Here is a 19,107-nt window from a genome sequence, read left to right as displayed (position 1 = left end):
GGTAGAGTCTCATCAGAGCCAGCCTTCTCTAATGATAATATCTTCTGATTGAAGAGCGTCTTCTTTGACATGCCAGTATAGCCTAGGCTATTACACATTTTAATGCCGGCTGTTTAACGAGACGTTCATATTTGTGGTCTTGTATTCCCTGTGGATTGCGTGTGGATAGCCCGCTTTGTAACATTGCAGTACATTCTTTGAACGGAAATATAATCAAAGAAGTCACTGCATTGATCATGTTATATTTTCCAGATCTACATATGCAAAATGTATTCCATCACCCTATCATTGTCTCTTGTGTATGGGGCTTACTCATTTACACATTCATTAAGGCAGGAAGAACCATGTATAGGTAAAATATATTTTGTTCCAATGGATCCTTCTGGTTTGTGGAACTGGACAAACCCCTTGTGGTTTATCGTTTAGCTAGTCCATTTAACAAAATAATTGTTAAGTTACTTGTAGACCTGTGTAGCTTTTGGTCATTTCTAAAAATTATGTAATTTTCTAAACATTATGTAATTGTCAGTTAATGCAGATTTTAATCATCTTTAAGGGTTTTCCAGCATACATCTCCACCATATAAATGCCCACCACTGCATTATAGTGGCACATGAATCTTGCTAATGAGGCCTTAAGACCAGCAGGGAATACTGCCCCCTAGTGCCAGCCTTTGGAAACTGACAGCTGACAGTCTAACTGCACCCTCTGTGGACATTGTGCTCAACACCTGATTTCACCTGTTCAAACATCACAGCAACAACTGAACACGGTCACAAGTTTTATTGGAGGAATTAAAGCCGGTAGCAAAAATCTTGCGTCCTTTGGAAACCTGAGATCACAGCAACACTAGTTTACCCAATGGACTAGTTTAGCAGGCAGGAGACTTGGTGTGGTTGGAGTCCACAGGGTGCCTGGGAAGGAGCTGGGAAAGGTAAGATGGTTACAGGTAGTACACATGAGGTGTAGACACAGGTGGGCTGGTGGAGATGTGCTCTTCTCCTGAACCTCAGTTGTGGTCAACTCCACCTTAGTGAACAGTACAACAATGTGCAATACAATAAAATAATTGAGACATTAGACTGAATTGATACATTTACTGAATCAAAAGCAAACAAATATTCTCAGCGACAATAGAAACCCTAAACCAACCCATGATTGCAACGGTGAGCAAAGCCTAAAACACTGGTCTCCTCAACTACAGCACCAGTTACAGTAAACACCATCTGCCTCCAGTCTACCACATTCCCAGGTCTCACTATAATTCCAGTCATGTAGAACTGGATCTCCTTTGGAGAAAGAACAGAGTCCCACATGTAGACATCAGTCATAGAGCCAACAAAAGACTGAGCCGGATCAAAACCGCCACCGTAAGAGTCCTGCTCCTGACCCAGAATGATACTGGGAATCCCTCTGATAGAATACCCAGGACTGACAGACTTCCTGGGGCTGGACTTCCTGTTCAGCCACACCTGGGCCAGTCCTGTGGTGTTCTCCCAGGTGGCACAGAGAGAGTTCCACTGATTCAGCACGCCATTCAAACCAGAGAAAGTTACAAAACTATCATTCACATACACATGGTAAACATCATGCTTGTCTCTCCACAACACCAAGCTGTTGTCTTGCTCTGGCGAGAGAGAAGAGGCTATAACCTCTCCATGTGTCGGTGAAGAAGCGCAGACACACAGTGGTGGTGCTGATGAGGGTCTGAGTGGAGTCAGGGTTGACTCTCACATTAGTGGTGTTGCTCTCCCCAGGGAAGGTGAACATGCTCTCAAACAAATCTAGGGCCAAACAGAAGACATTTCAGAAATGGTTGAGTCATTCTGACAGCAAAATGAAAGTCCTCATTTAATCAACATGTCTTACCTTTTCTCCCTTCTGAACAGCACACCATCAGTATGACAAGGAAAACCAGTTTCTCCATTCTGTCATCTGTTTATTTGAGTCTGACTTCTTGATGCTGCCCAACTGGTATTTATGGGGAAGCAAGTTCAGCCATGGCACTGAACCAGGCAGCTGATCTCAATCACTCTTCAACACACCTGATTCAATCACTCTTCAACACACCTGATTCAATCACTCTTCAACACACCTGATTCAATCACTCTTCAACACACCTGATTCAATCACTCTTCAACACACCTGATTTAATCACTCTTCAACACACCTGATTCAATCACTCTTCAACACACCTGATTCAATCACTCTTCAACACACCTGATTCAATCACGCTTCAACACACCTGATTCAATCACTCTTCAACACACCTGATTCAATCACTCTTCAACACACCTGATTCAATCACTCTTCAACACACCTGATTCAATCACTCTTCAACACACCTGATTCAATCACTCTTCAACACACCTGATTCAAATGAGGGGTCATAAGCAGGCTTCTGCAGAGTTTGGTAACGACCCAGTATAGCTTCCCCGTACCCTGAGAAACACCGGACTTTCAATCAGCACCTCTGCACCAACAGTCTCCTGCCTGCTAAACTAGCCCATTGGGTAAACTAGTGTTGATTTGCTGTGATCTCATGTTTCCACAGGACGCAAGCGGATTTTTGCTACCGGCTTTAATTCCTCCAATGAAACTAGTGAACGTGTTCAGTCGTTGCTGTGATGTTTGAACTGGTGAAATCAGGTGTTGAGCACCGTCAGTCTAGCTGCACCCTCTGTGGGCTGTCAGCAATTAGTTTCCAGAGGCACAAACCACTTACCTCTTTTTAAAATGTGTGTCATACAACTGAGACAAAGATGGTGAATGTAGAGTTTCCATCAGCCAAGGCCCAAAATTTAGCAATTTTGGCTGATGTCAAATCAAATCAAATTTATTTGTATAGCCCTTTTTACACGCAAGCATGTCACAGAGGGCTTCACATGCGCCCATAGAACTGCCCCTCAACCAACCTAAACCCTCAAGGAAGACAAGGAAAAACTCCCAGAAAAACTCCCACCGGGAGAAAAAATGGAAGAAACCTTGGGAGGAGCAATTCAGAGAGGGATCCCCTCCTCCAGAGACGGTTGGTAAGAGAGAGGAGCAGAACACAAGCTAAACATAGTCATACAGTGTCAATGGGTTTTGAAACACCAAAATCCATTGTTCGGCTTTATAGACGTTGGATGGGACCGGGAAACTCGCTGTTGGCCGTCATGGAGACTGGATTCCGGGTGACGACCTGGTTCAGCGTAGGCAGACCGACGACCAAGCAGGTCCTGACAGCTCAAACCCCCCACACCACAGGGAATGTGTGGGGGGGGGGCAGAGAGGAGAGCAGGGATTAGAGAATGCCAGGAGCAGCTAACAGTTACAGTCATAATAGAATGAGATCCCCACCGGTCAAGTGTGGACTAGTGCAGCAATTTAACAGAGCAAAAAGGGTATTTGATGCAGCCCCACACACCAAAACAACGACAGCCCCCCTCAGTTGGAACATGAAATCTGTTCCAGGGGAAAGAACTCTAAAGTAGGTTATACTTATACGAATAAGGATGAAAACAGCCAGTCCCCCGTTGTCTCCAACTAGTAATAAAAACTATAACAGTAACAATATACAGCAATGGAACTATAATAATAATAATTCTTACATGTCAGAAGGAATTCAAATTTGAGACAGTACACTTCAAAAAATAAACTATAAAGAGGCAATGGGTAGTGTAGCTTGTTAATATAACCACTTTATCCTATATACATTTTGAATAGAACCTTAAACCTTCTGAAACCAAAGGTTTGTTTTGAATGTTGACAAGTGGATGCAGTGGGCAGGGGGATGAACACATTTCTGACTGATCAAAGATGTCTTTAATTTAGTTTCAACTGAGGAATAAACGTGTGTTCAACCCAAACCTGTCTAATTCAATCATCTTTGGAGAAAATGGTAAAACAATGTTGCAAAAAGCTGTGTTCAAGCCTACCATGTTTGTACAGCAGGGGGCACTATAATATAACAGTACTGTTAGTACACTGTCCTTACCTACCCCACATGACAAGGGGGGGACACTTGTGAGATGTAGCACAGAGTACATCTGGAATTTTACCGCAGCATTGAGTGCAGTCAACACGTATCAGCACTATTCGTAGTCAGGTACCTCCCACCCTGGCCACGCCCTGTTTCAGCCACGCCCTGTTTCAGCCACTCCCCTCCAGCAGAAGGCTGCGGTCCATCAGGACCGAAACCTCACGCCACAAACAGTTTCTTCCCATCCGCTGCTGGCCTCCTCAAACAAGGCCAAGGGCTCACGTGGACTTTAACCACCATCTGTACAATGACACCTTCATTCAAATGTGCACTACTAATACACTACTTTTTTTTTTTACACTATTTGTATTTTTTTATACTATTTGTATTTTTGTATTGTATATTATGGTCATTTTATATATATTTTTATTTTTTATTTTTTTTATTAATTTGTATTCTTAGGATTAGTGAGACTTTGTACCTTTAGTATAGGTATAGACCACATATTTAAGTTAAGATTCATATATGTTGAATGTATACACCTTCCTGCCAAAGTAAATTCTTTGTCTGTGCAAACTTTCATGGCGATTAAAACCGTTCTAATTCTGATAAAAGCTTTTCGAATGAAAAATATGTAAACTGTCACAGAATAACTGTCATTGTTTCTTTATTCAGATCCTTCTTCATGTTATCAAAACGCAGGCACATTTTACCACACCTCATTCCATGTAAAGCATTAACACGACAAGCATTTGCAGAACACTGTACCTTTAGGGAATTAACAGCAAAATCAATTTGTAAAAGTTAACCGGTGAAGTTTCTCTGGGCTTACTTCCTCTTTGAAGTAATTTCTGAATTGCAGTTTTGAAGCAAGTATTATTCACCAACAAGGCCAAAAACAGAGCACACAGCCCCTGAAGTACAATGACATCACATTCACGGTCACCTGGGTCAGGCCATGTCCGATGGAAAGAAAAGTGTTTTTCCTTCTGTATTACCATCCGTAAGTTCACACAGTCTCTGAGTCTGAGCAGATCACTCTCTCTCCACAGGAGGGGCAGAGCAGAGCAGATCACTCTCTCTCCACAGGAGGGGCAGAGCAGAGCAGAGCACTTCATGGGCGGGCGAGGGGCCCTGGCTTCTCATTAGCTGGCATCTGACGGCTTGTTGAGCTCCACCTTCACAGCTTTCTCTCCGGCCCCTGCAGAAACAGCCAGTCAACATCTGACACATAGGAAGCCCTGGTGCTAAAGTACTGCAACCACAGTTGGCTTCAGTTTGACTTCTTTCAAACGCACCTGTTAGATATTTCTCTTTAGCCCTGGCTCGCTCATCAGCGTCAAAATACCACACGGTGATGGCATACCTGGTGAGACAAGTTAGGATATGAGAGAGCCTGAAGGGAGGGTTAGGGGGTCAGAGGTCAGGGGTGAAGGCCGATGAGGGTCTGCAGGGCTCACCTGGTAGTGTGGGCAGGCTGGACCTCGTGAGGGTTTCGTCTGTCCGACCAGAAGAACAGCAACCTGTCAAATTTGGGCTCGATGTCGGCGAACTGGGCTTTGCCTTCCGGAAATATCCTGAGAAGGCCTCCGTGTTCCTGCAAGGAGACACGTACGCAGCTGCCGAGTTAGTCCTTAAGCCTCGCGGGAGACCTGAACAGGTGACAAACCAAGACACTTAAGACTGCGGCTTAAAAATAAGGTTATACATCCTGTTCCACCATCATCTGAGATACAGAAGAGGAAGAGGAGGAGCAGGAGGAGGAGGAGGAGGAAAAGGAAGAGGAGGAGGAAGAGGAGGAGCAGAAGGCGGAGGAAGAGGAGGAGCAGAAGGCGGAAGAAGAGGAGGAAGAAGAGGAGGAAGAGGAGCAGGAGGAGAGGGAAGAGGAGGAGCAGGAAGAAGCTTGCACCCCAGGCAGGAGGGGGGAAGGCAGGAAGTGAGGGCTGAGAATGGCCTTCCTGTGGAGGGATGGGGAGACTGAGCTACAGGAAGTGAGCTGGATGGAGGGACTGAGCTACAGGAAGTGAGCTGGATGGAGAGAGGGCCTGCAGAGTGGAAAAGCAGATTGCAACTAGCATGCCGGTCAACCTCTCACATAGCTGATCAGTCTGACTTCACACGGATGCCAACACAGGCCCCCTTCACACAGGCCCCCTTCACACAGGCCCCCTTCACACAGGCCCCCCTCACACAGGCCCCCCTCACACAGGCCCCCCTCACACAGTCCATAGGCCCCCCTCACACAGGCCCCCCTCACACTGGCCCCCCTCACACTGGCCCCCCTCACACTGGCCCCCCTCACACAGCCCACAGGCCCCCCTCACACAGGCCCCCCTCACACAAGCCCCCCTCACACAGGCCCCCCTCACACAGCCCACAGCCCCCTCACACAGGCCCCCCTCACACAGGCCCCCTCACACAGGCCCCCTCACACAGCCCCCCTCACACAGGCCCCCTCACACAGCCCACAGGCCCCCCTCACACAGGCCCCCTAACACAGGCCCCCTCACACAGCCCACAGGCCCCCCTCACACAGCCCACAGGCCCCCCTCACACAGGCCCCCTCACACAGGCCCCCCTCACACAGGCCCCCCTCACACAGGCCCCCCTCACACAGCCCACGGGCCCCCCAAGGAGGCTGCTGGTGCCAATCCTGACTAAGAGCTGAGAAAGGTCAAGGAAGACTATATCAGGGTGACATCACAGCTCTCTAGATGATGGGCTCCATCTGCCTGTTAAACCCACAACAACAACAATGCACTGGCTTGTCTCTGCTCAGGAGATCCGTACAGGCCTTACAAAGCACTAACGAAGGAGGACACTGCACATGCTAATAATGTATACAGTTGAACTGTAATGAACTGCCATTTGATAGCAGTGTGTAATGAAAGCCCAAGTATCACAGACATTCCAGTCATATCATCCCCTGGTGGAGCCATCCGTATCCAGGCAACCAAACTCAAGAACAGAGAGCTCGCTCAAAGGACCCACAGTCACAGCCAATCACAATTTAGATGGCAATTAGCACATTTACGTCTGACGAATTATGTAAGGTTATCTAAGGTGGAGGATATGTGACTCATTTGAAAAACCCAAACCTGACTTTTTCCTTTTCTTTCGTCGAGCATGAACCCAGAAACTGTTTGTGCATTGCCATTGACTGAGAACTCTGTGTTCCTTACATTTACATTTAGTAATTTAGCAAACGCTCTTATCCAGAGCGACTTACAGTAAGTACAGGAATATTCCCCCCGAGACAAGTAGGGTGAAGTGCCCAAGGACACAACATCATTTGACACGGCGGGGAATCGATCCGATAACCTTCTGATTACTAGCCCGACTCCCTCACTGCTCAGCCATCTGACTCCTTTACAGAGTTGTCAAATGATCCTCTTCCCTTCTCAACGCCATGGTACAGGATTAGCCTCGTCACACCATCCCTTCCTCCTTCAACTGGCAAAACAGAGTTTCCAGTAATGAGATCATTCAGTAAGTAGGCCTGGAGGTGGAGTATCAGAGAGACTGAGGCTCTGGTTCCTCCACACCTAGCTCAGGCTACGTGCTCTTTTCCTGTCGCTAGTTCCCCTGACCTCCTCTGAAACCAGCTGGGCCAGAGGCCTCCTTACTGCTGCGCTTCTGTCACGACATTAGCCTTGTTTCCTGCAGCCTAGCATCCTGTTTTTTCCCTCCAAGCTCAAGAACTGAGTTCCTGCTCCGTTTCAGCGAGTCACCTTTGACCCTAAAGCTCCAGAGACACAGGTCCTTCCTCCACCCTGGAGGGGCGTGGCTCGCGGGGAACAGAGCGTAGGGCTCCCACACCCAGGGGGGAGGAGGGACTCCAGGATGACAGGGTTCAGAGATTGGGGAGTTAAGTTGACTTCAGATCCAACAACTCCCGCTTAAGGATGATGGGTGACGAAGAAGGACGTTTTGGGGTCCTCCCTCTGCCACCCTGCAGTAGTCTCAGGGGATTATCAGGATGTGTGTGTAATGGGATTATATCAAGAGGAGAGACTGGCTGTTAGCAGGACCTGTCCTTTGACATTAGGGCGTGGCTGGTGGGTGAGGGGTCATCCCTGGAAGCAGGCAGGTCTACCACACCACTAAAGTCGACACGTGTGGTTCTGTCACGTGTCACGCCTCGGGAGGCACAGTGGTTAGACTGAGGACACTACGTACCTTGGCATCCCAATCTTTGTTAAGGTAGTATATGCAGGTGACGCATCGCCCGTCGCCGTTAGGGTTGTCCACATGCCTCACGTATCCTGTGCCTCTGCCTGGGTAACATGCCACCATCGCCTGAAAACACAAAACACCAGGAGCAGGGGAGCTACTCGGGATACAAGATGACAATTACAGACAACAACATCGACCTCCTCAGTAGGCTGATCAACATCAAAACCTCCTCAGTCCTGATAGGCTGAGCAACATCAACCTCTTCAGTCCTCATAGGCTGAGCAACATCTTTGTTCTACTCCAAAGGCTTCAGATGTATTCTTTGTTTACATATCAGAAGACTGTGTAGGAGTGATGTATGTATGTGTGTGTGTGTGTGTGTGTGTGTGTTGATTCGTCTAAGAGCTAGGCAAGAGCAGCCAAGGGATCCAGGTGTGTGTGTGTTGAAGCAGGTGTGTGTGTGTTGAAGCAGCCCAGCGTGGTGACTAGTCTGGCCAGGCAGAGTGGAGAAGGACAGCAGGCTCACTTACAACCAGCTGTCACATGATAAACTCTAAAGCAGCGAAAAAAGAAACCGGAGATATCAAAGTGCAAGCCAGCTTCCTCTGGCAGTTTCCTTCTCTAATAAGGGCTGAACAGTCGAGGTGTTTGCACATCCAACACACTTGCACAGCCCAGACTCTCTAAGAACACAGTGAAGGGGCAGAGCTCTCTGTGTCGGCAGCACTGAGACAGCCTGCAGAACTGTTCTGTCCAACACGGCTGGGAACAGGCTTTCAGAGAAGTGTGAGGCATTTTCACTCCCTGGGAGGTCTGCCTTGTTTGGACTGCAAGGCTTGTGGGACGTTATGTTGACAGACAGGTTGTCACTGTGCACCTCGCCTTTACACGACCCAGAGGGTAGCACAGAGGGCAGCAATATCAGTATAGGACTATCAACTGTGGAACAAAGCATTTCTGAGCTTAAACACACAAGTAAATGTGCACAATACATACACATTCAGGCCCTACATACCATTTCTATGCGTTGATATCAAAAACAATGGGCGAGTTCCTCTACATTTTTTACACACGTACATCAACAAAAACCATAGCAACATTATTCTAAACACACCACAGACTAAACTCCTCGGCTTGGTCCAGTGCCAAGCGAAATAATGTCCACATTATTTTCTGTTCCAGATTTGTAAAGCATTCATGTGCTCCATGTAGAAAGACTGTTTCTATGAAAACAACAGCCTGCTCAAGTTCAACCTGTCTTTTACAAGGCTCACTCTAGCACTGCTAGCACTGCTAGTGTAACGGGGGTGTAACAGACGTGGGCTTACTCCGTCAAAAGGCTTTATAAACTGATTTTAGTCCTTGCCTGGTCTCGAACACGCCACCTATGACTGCCAAGCGCAACCACTACCAGCTACGCCAAAGAAAAGCTAACTATTTATTGACGCGGGTGGCCTATTAGATACCTGAGGAGTGAGTTTCACCGATTCACACTGGTTACACTAGCATGCATGCTACCCCAGTGTGGGAGGCAACGACTTCTGTAACGCAATGACACAATCTAATGGAGTTATATCATTGCCAGGTCTTTATTGTAAATGAGAATATGTTATTAAATCACTGCTTTGGTAAAGTAAATCCACAAAGGATTACATCAACAACACCTTGTTCTCGTGACGACTACTGTGAAAACTGGAGAGGAGCATCCTTCTGTTCGCCACTCGTCGGGAATGTTTCCCAGCAGCCGGTTGCATCATAGGGCTTCTGCAGCGATAGTGAGCAAGCCGGCGGTAAGCTGCATCACACCTTCAGAGTCTTCTCCAGAAGACCCACATGAGGAAGAGGCGCTAGCCTAGCTTCAGTGACGCTGCCTGACAAACTCCTGCAGGGAGCCTGTCCCCTAGAGGGTGGGTGCGCTCTGGAGGTTCAAAGGGGCGCGAGAGGCACGCTAACGGACAAAGAGCTTCCTGTGAGCGAGACCCCCTGTGTAGCAAAGCTGTTTATAATGCAGGGGGGGGGGGGGTGGGGGGGGGGGGGAAGCGATAAAGAGAGATAGAGAGAAAGGAGTGTTGAGGAGGGTGGTGAGGGGAGGAGGAGAAAAGAGAGTGAACTGATGTTAACTTTGACTCCTGGCCTCTCTCCAGCGGAGCAGTGTTTTAATGCTTGGTCTACGTGCAGAACGTGAGGGAGCCTGGCTGACTCACTCGCCCTGAGATTCCTCCCACCGCTGCTCATGCTGCACTGTCTGAGAGCGACCGGCAAAGACTGCAAGTAGGGGGGCCCAACCAGTTGTTTAGAACACAGAAAAGTCAATTTTACATGATAATAATGTTTACACATTTGGGCTCAAACACAAGTTTCAATAACCGAAATCAAGACTCAAACAAAGTGGTCATTGTCAAAACACTTTCAGTTGAAGGAGGCGGTATGGAAGGATATGGGCTTGACTTCTATGACTCAAAACACGCTCGAGTTCGCATTTGGTGCAACCGCACGTGCGCATTTTTGTGGACCAACCCCCGGCCTACAGAGAGCCATAGAGCTATAGGTCGCAGCACAACAAGGAAGCTTTGAAAATAGATACAGGGGTTACTAAAACAAATATTATCAGGAAGGGTCACACTGACAAGAGTTGGCTGAAATGTGAATTCCTAGATCTGGCAGCACCCGCCTCGAAAACACAAGATGTGAACGGTGGAATGCAGATGGACTGTTCTCCCCTGAACGCTTTAGACCGAAACTGCTAGCGCCCAACACCTTCAACTGGGAAATTAAGAACCTTTTAATGTCGTCCATTGTGACTGTTGACTGGTGTTACATGTCAAATTAGCTTCACATGTCAAACTTGTCTGACTTACTGCGTGAGGTCGACATCCCACTAGTAGGATACAATAGATAACTTGAAAACCCAACGTCTACCTTTGTAGTGGAACATTAATTTATGATTTAATCCCTAGCAACAAGGTCGTGGGCGGAACCCGCAAACCGCCCTTTGTCAAGTACAGAAATATAGACCTAAAGGGCTGACCCACAAGAAACGTTTGCTTACTTTGGGAATATGGCCAGAGATGGGCTTCTGCTCAAATGTAATTAATTAAAACAGGACAGGCAAGTCCACAAATGATGCACAATGCCAGATGCACGAGAGGTTTGTTTGTATGCATCTTCTCAGGCTAGCTGATGACTTTCCTCATTTCATGTAGTTTATGTAGCTACTTCTGGTCTGATCGAGAGACTATGGGTAACAGTTCAACATCAACAGGGAGGTAATAACAAGGTGACATGTAGGCTATGACCCAATCTCTACCATTCAGAAAACCCCACATCCCTGGCCAGCATGGGGAAGTGAACACCACTTGCTGCATAGGAAATGTGATCAGCCTGGCTATGTTTAGCTGGCATGCACTGTAAGTGTAGTTACAACCATTTAGTGACTCGTTAGGAGAGCTGTCAAAAGGTATGTTGAACATACCTCATTTGTTATCTACATTGCTGATGCTCTAAATACCTACATGATAACTGTCATTAGATTTACTCCAAGACAAACCTATCATCATAGGAAATTAATTCATTTTTGTTTTACGAGGCTGTCGGACTAGTGCTACGACACACCAGAGGGGATCCCAAATCTCTCTCTCTTCCACCACCACGTTCACGTTCTGCCTTGCAGTCATTCTTCCACATTCCTGTGTGGGCTCTCATTAGGAGGCTGAACCTGATCACCATGCTGTTTGTTTACATTCCACACACAGCCTCGGGGGCGACCCCTATGGAAGAGGGAGGGAGAGGGGAGATAGGGGGGGAGAGCAAGAGAGGGAGGGAGCGAGAGAAAGAGAAAAGAGTTAGGAAAGAGGAGTTAGGAGAGAGGAGAGAGCGCAGGAGAGAGAAAGAAGAGTTAGGAGAGAGGAGAGAGAGAGGATATGATAAATGGACCTTTGGTCACTGACAGACAAGCATGCTTTCTTATTTTGGAATAAGTATCAAGCGACTCTGCCTCACCCCAGTGAACTAAAGTCAAACAAAGTCTTCAACAGCTCAGTGTTCCAGGTTAGTTAATACACTCGACTCATATACTTCAAATCTCTGGTGGTTACCTAATAAAAACATAATTAATGAAACACTCCTTTGGCTTGATAAAAAAAAAACCCATGGAGGGCTTGCCTTGTGCAAGTGTTTATTTTTCTGCTCTGGTCTCAATTAGCCTTGAACAGCTCCAGATCACATCTCAAATAAATCCAGCTTTTTTCAATGGGCTGAGAATTCCTTATTGCCTGTCCAGTGGGACACAAAACAAGCAGTCTAAAACAGCCATCAACGGAGGGATTTGTCAACTGATCTCTTGGTTCAATGTGTTTCTCTAACGTGACTTATACGAGACAACAACACCTGTTGTTACGCTCTAGTATATCTTTAAGGGCACACAAAACAAATAATATAACAGGTTGTTTTTCTGTGAATGTCATAGAAAATCCCCACTTTCTTATTAAGTAACTGCTATTAACCTTTATGCCTGTTCTGAGCCTTAAACTCAGTTTCATTACACATCACTACAGTTCATAAACATAACTACGGGAGATAGGATATTTGTACCCAGGTCAGCTATGTTTAATTCTATTCCACTATGGTGGTTTGAGGAATCAACTCATGACACTCAAAATGACACCTTTCGGAGATCGTCCTTAAATCTGCTCTGTGGCTCACTGGCCCCTGTGTCTCTGGGTATTTCTGACATCAGAGTGATGGTATCACGTTTAACTTGGAGCTTATTGACGTCAGCTAAGAATGAGCAGAAAGGGGCAAACTGTTAGGGGTCTGCTTACAGGAAAAGATGCTTATCCACACAATCACAAACAGTCTTGAAGAAGACAGAGGAGCAGAGAGGTGTGTGGGAGGTTCCACCCTGGAGCAGAGAGGTGTGGGGGAGGTTCAACCCTGGCTGGAGGACAACAAGACGCTGTTCTACCCGTCACAGAAGCTGCGGCTCAAAGAGGAAGCAACAGTTTAAAACAATTACCCGCTTTTCCCTCATTCCTTTCATTTTACTGGAGGAAAATAACAATGGAAAGCAGACCCACAACACTGGTACAGGACTGTACCTTTAGAGCTGGGCCCAGCCAGCAGCGAGCCAGACGTGTATAGAACACATCGGTGTACTCCCCTGGTGTTTACCACAGCCCAATTCTGAGCCTGCAGCTTAATGAATCCTTTAGAACGTGTATCCTCAGGAGGAGCCAACCTGTTGGACACAACAGAACCCTAACCCAACAGGCTATCATTCGTCACAACAGACCAGAAGGCCAACATTAACGTCAACTGTCAAACTATTGTGGAGACATGTCCCTCATTCAAACACCAACTGTGGCACGTTCAGTCTCAGATGTTTCCCAGTAGCGAATGAGGAGCAGGATGATGTGTGGTGCTGGTTAGGCTAACTAGTTTCCTGGAGAGAGGGACAGTGCTGGGCGTGAGACTGAACTCAGTGCTCATTCTGTAATAGGATCAGTCACTGACACGTCTTCTCTGCGAGAACAAGCACCCTTGTAAGTCTAAAGCTTGTGGAAGCTGTGAGCCAGTATAACCTGGCCAACGAACTCTGAAGAACCATCAAGGAGAGGAGTGTTATTCTCTCTTTTTTATATTTTCTTTTATTTGTACATTTTTTATGCTCATTATTCGTGTCATTTAATTTCTACTGATGCATATTTATTGGCTTTCACTGACAAACAAAAAAGTGTTCTTCGTTGATGTCTGCTAAATCAAAAGGCCCCCTTCACCAAAGACCTAGACCTTTGTTCAGGGTCTAGGTTACACAAGCCCAGAAAACCAAACAGGGAGTTGGGAAGTCAGCATGCTTTAGATTCAGCCTGCTTTAGATTCAGCCTGCTTTAGATTCAGCCTGCTTTAGATTCAGCCTGCTTTAGATTCAGCCTGCTTTAGTTTCAGCCTGCTTTAGATTCAGCATGCTTTAGATTCAGCCTGCTTTAGATTCAGCCTGCTTTAGATTCAGCCTGCTTTAGATTCAGCCTGCTTTAGATTCAGCCTGCTTTAGATTCAGCCTGCTTTAGATTCAGCATGTTTTAGATTCAGCATGTTTTAGATTCAGCCTGCTTTAGATTCAGCCTGCTTTAGATTCAGCCTGCTTTAGATTCAGCCTGCTTTAGATTCAGCCTGCTTTAGATTCAGCCTGCTTTAGATTCAGCCTGCTTTAGATTCAGCCTGCTTTAGATTCAGCATGCTTTCGATTCAGTTGTAATAAGGAAGTACAACTTCAGTCAAGCAACATTAAAGGTCCAATTATGAGTGTAATAATCTAGGTCAAGTGGCAACTTCCTCTCCAGAGCACTGAGGATAAGGTTGCTCACCGAACGTTGGCCCCATGCTACTGAACGTTGGGCCCATACTACTGAACGTTGGCCCCTGCTACTGAACGTTGGCCCCTGCTACTGAACGTTGGCCCCTGCTACTGAACGTTGGGCCCATACTACTGAACGTTGGCCCCTGCTACTGAACGTTGGCCCCTGCTACTGAACGTTGGCCCCTGCTACTGAACGTTGGGCCATGCTACTGAACGTTGGGCCCATGCTACTGAACGTTGGCCCCTGCTACTGAACGTTGGCCCCTGCTACTGAACGTTGGCCCCTGCTACTGAACGTTGGGCCCTGCTACTGAACGTTGGCCCCTTGCTACTGAACGTTGGCCCCTGCTACTGAACGTTGGGCCCATACTACTGAACGTTGGCCCCTGCTACTGAACGTTGGCCCCTGCTACTGAACGTTGGCCCCTGCTACTGAACGTTGGGCCCTGCTACTGAACGTTGGCCCCTTGCTACTGAACGTTGGGCCCATGCTACTGAACGTTGGGCCCTGCTACTGAACGTTGGGCCCATGCTACTGAACATTGGGCCCTGCTACTGAACGTTGGGCCCATGCTACTGAACGTTGGGCCCTGCTACTGAACGTTGGCCCCTTGCTACTGAACGTTGGGCCCATGCTACTGAACGTTGGCCCCTGCTACTGAACGTTGGGCCCATGCTACTGAACGTTGGCCCCTGCTACTGAACGTTGGCCCCTTGCTACTGAACGTTGGGCCCATGCTACTGAACGTTGGCCCCATCCAACTGAACATGCTAGTGTTCAGCAGTGGCACTGTGAGAACACCATATGTGCACCATAACTGCAAACCCTCAAGGCTTAACTGCAAGGGAGTAACTATTACATCTTACATTCTTTACAAGACAACATGGCACCATGAAAACAGATATGAGTCTCTTAAGTCAATACTGTTATTTCGAACAACCCAGGCTTGATAAGAAACACCCCAGGCTTGATAAGAAACAAACATTTCCAGCAGCCTGTCATTCCTCACAGTATAACTGAGGGAAAGAGGAAGTTACAACAATGATATATAATAACTATTTGGGCAACAATTTTTATCTGTCCCGTTTGTGAATCACACTAGCATTGTTGTGGGTTCCTTTGAGCCACTGAGCTGGTCAGAGGCTGGTCAGAGGCTGGTCAGAGGCTGGTCAGAGGCTGGTCAGAGGCTGGTCAGAGGTGTCGCAACACTGACCGCCTGGTCCTCCTATCAGGCTGGGTTTATCACAACCTGCTGGCGCTGGTTGCTGCTACCACGACAGGAGGAACGTCCTCGAGGCCTCACGTCCTCCAGGCCTCACGTCCTCAACAACATCTGACTTGTGACTGGCTGCAAGGCAGCACATGCAAAACAAATCTCTCTCTCCATGGAATCTGTGCTTTCTGGTAAACACTTCATTTTGTGTAAACAACAAGATGACCGCAAAGCACCAGACAAGAAGGGGGAAGGACAGCTGGACGAGGTCTTCACGAAGAGCAGTTTGAGAAAACATACAAAGACGACCTCTGCAGAGACAGGACGAGAAAGTGAAATACATCATGGTAGATTTCTTCATCATGTGAATGAGCTAGCATATTGCTATCCTGGGCATTAAGATGCTCTGAGAAGTTGGAGGAAGCTGAACACATACTGCATAGTTGATTTATACTTAGAATTTGTCTGATTGATTCTTAATTAAAATCCGTTGAAATACTGAGCTAAGTGTAGCAGACACCCTGAGGTTACCAGGCCACTGTGAATAGCACTCTCAGCCTGGCTACCTGGACCTGTGATGTCAGACTATCCAGGATCAATACCCAATTAAGAGTTTATAATCCCATAACTGGAGAAGGCTACTTGAATAACATAAAATACAAATCTTAAATTACTTATTTTGTATGTTTTTGTCCACAGTTGCTCTGCATGATCAATTCAAAGCTAAACGAAATGTTTCACCGGTCAAAGTTGAAACACTTGCAGCTGGTCAAAGCGCTGTTGCGATGTGTGACGGTGTGTTTGTCCCTGAAGGGGGGACAGACAGGCTCCTGTTCCAGAGTGAGTGGAAGTTGTATGGTCACCGTGGTCAGAGGGGGCAAGCAAGCAAGAGGCTTACTGACAGAGGGTTTGGGACGTGTATTGAGGGTGTAATACATTTACAATACATTTAGTCATTTAGCAGACGCTGTTATCCAGAGCAACTTACAGTAAGTGCAGGAACGTTCCCCCCTAGATAAGTAGGGTAATGTGCCTTGCCCAAGGACACAATGTAATATGCACGGCCTGGAATTGAACCAGCAACCCTCTGATTAATAGCCCAATTCCCTAACCACTCAGCCATCTGACCCCCTACATACAGGCTGGATGTGAACAAGGTGGCATACCATAAGTCTATTCTAGGATGAGAGGTGCTGCTGCATTTGCCTACATCCACCAGGGATGTTTTGGGGGCAACAGAACTTAATGTCTCCAAAGGAAAGCTGTTCTCCAGCCTCTACTCTCTGTTCTGCTGTTCTCCAGCCTTTACTCTCTGTTCTGCTGTTCTCCAGCCTTTACTCTCTGTTCTGCTGTTCTCCAGCCTCTACTCTCTGTTCTGCTGTTCTCCAGCCTCTACTCTCTGTTCTGCTGTTCTCCAGCCTCTACTCTCTGTTCTGCTGTTCTCCAGCCTTTACTCTCTGTTCTGCTGTTCTCCAGCCTCTACTCTCTGTTCAGCTGTTCTCCAGCCTCTACTCTTGGTTCTGATGCCTGAAAGGACCTGGGAAGCTTGAGGCCTCTAGACAAGGTCTGTGTGTGGGACAGGTTGAGGCCTCTAGACAAGGTCTGTGTGTGGGACAGGTTGAGGCCTCTAGACAAGGTCTGTGTGTGGGACAGGTTGAGGCCTCTAGACAAGGTCTGTGTGTGGGACAGGTTGAGGCCTCTAGACAAGGTCTGTGTGTGGGACAGGTTGAGGCCTCTAGACAAGGTCTGTGTGTGGGACAGGTTGAGGCCTCTAGACAAGGTCTGTGTGTGGGACAGGTTGAGGCCTCTAGACAAGGTCTGTGTGTGGGACAGGTTGAGGCCTCTAGACAAGGTCTGTGTGTGGGACAGGTTGAGGCCTCTAGACAAGGTCTGTGTGTGGGACAGGTTGAGGCCTCTAGACAAGGTCTGTGTGTGGGACAGGTTGAGGCCTCTAGACAAGGTCTGTGTGTGGGACAGGTTGTTTCTGCCAGTCTGGGCCAAGGCCTCTCAGTTGGGTTTTCAAACATTTAGTTAGAATGGAAATAGAACAGCCTTAAATAATTGCGAGCAGATTTACTGGGACTGAGTTTTGGGGGAACAACACAAAAGTTACATCTCAAAATCAAATGTGTTTTTGTGACTTGCTACTTACTTTTGTCCTTCCATTTATTGTGTAGTTTCCCAGTTTGCCATTACAGTGTCTGACAAGGTCGTCCATGCGACTCATTAGAAAACGTATCTTCTCGCATCCCGGCTCCCTTCCCTCTATCCAAGCTATTTTGTCTCCTCGGATGTCTTTAGTGGAGTCGCTCTTTTGACTGACCAACTGTCCGTCAGTGAATTTGCCAGTTTTATGCAAAGCTTTCACGTCCTCTAAAATGCCCAGCCCAATGTCCCCTCCAAGGAAGTTGTCAACTACACAAATGCCATGCTTGGTCATACAGGGGACAATATATTCCATGGCAAGCTTTTGAGGCGAAGACCGAGTTTGTCCATTTGATTTAGAACCATCTTGTTTGTTGTCAGAACTGTCTTGGCCCTCTGCGTTCGTGATAAACCCTTTCATTCGTTCTCCAACCGGAGGTGCGATGTCCTCAGGTTCTGTGCGGTTCTTTAGCTTGGGTTTCCCGTGTCTCTCTTTACCGTCCCCCACTGGCGATTGTTCAGGTTCGGGATTCTGTTTTGAGACCTGGGGTTTGTCTGGCTCTTTGCAAATGAGCTTATGCTTTTTCCAGTGCTGTTTCTGATGCTCCTTACTGCAATAGAAGGAATTCCGGCACCGGCCGCACTTGAGAAGATTCTCCATTTTCCCACAAAGTTCACAATACTGTCGGTCTCGGTCCAAATCTTCTGTACTTTCCTTCTCCATGTTTGCGGTCAAATATGAGTACGGCCTCTTTAAATCCAATCCTTTACACGCGCCCCGCTACTGATAAGTTTGGAAGTGATCCACTGCCTGCCACGCCACACCGAATGAAACGGAAAATCAGCTCTCCACGATTTAAAACCTAACAATTTCATCACACGTGTTCCGTTATTACCTCATATGCTGCGGTAGACACGAATACATGGTTTCGAGAACCTGCATCTCGGCGAGGTCGTAGTCCGTCAGGACATTGTTGGGCTATGCTTAGATCCGCGAGTGTCGCATGGCGCCTTCTCTGTACGTCGGTACGTTCTTGCCCCTCTCTGACGTCTACTCTGACTCCGCCTACAAACGACTACGTTCTTGGCCCACACCAGTGTAGTTTACAGAAGAGTACAAATTCCACGTTTGAAACTGGTGTTAAATATATATTAAACTACAATATATGTCACTTCCTACAACAATATATAAAAATGTTCCCTATTAAATATATTAATCGAAATAGGCCAATGTGTACAAATCCCGCGCAGCC

General features: G+C 47.1%; 1 protein-coding gene across 1 annotated transcript; it reads right to left on the bottom strand.

The window, feature by feature from the left end:
* Nucleotides 1-4,597: 4,597 nt before the first annotated feature.
* egln1a (egl-9 family hypoxia-inducible factor 1a) lies at nucleotides 4,598-18,889 on the bottom strand. Its single transcript, XM_047028652.1, has 5 exons — nucleotides 17,862-18,889; nucleotides 8,144-8,263; nucleotides 5,425-5,561; nucleotides 5,263-5,330; nucleotides 4,598-5,165 (listed from the first exon to the last, which is right to left on the bottom strand). The coding sequence occupies exons 1-5, from the start codon at nucleotides 18,576-18,578 to the stop codon at nucleotides 5,110-5,112; spliced, it is 1,098 nt and encodes a 365-aa protein (XP_046884608.1). The 5' UTR covers nucleotides 18,579-18,889; the 3' UTR covers nucleotides 4,598-5,109.
* Nucleotides 18,890-19,107: the final 218 nt, after the last annotated feature.

Source organism: Hypomesus transpacificus, chromosome 11 (genome assembly GCF_021917145.1).
Source record: "Hypomesus transpacificus isolate Combined female chromosome 11, fHypTra1, whole genome shotgun sequence".
In the NCBI taxonomy this organism is placed as follows: Eukaryota; Metazoa; Chordata; class Actinopteri; order Osmeriformes; family Osmeridae; genus Hypomesus; species Hypomesus transpacificus.
Note: the sequence above shows the minus strand (reverse complement) of the source record. Positions and strands in the feature narration are given on the sequence as shown.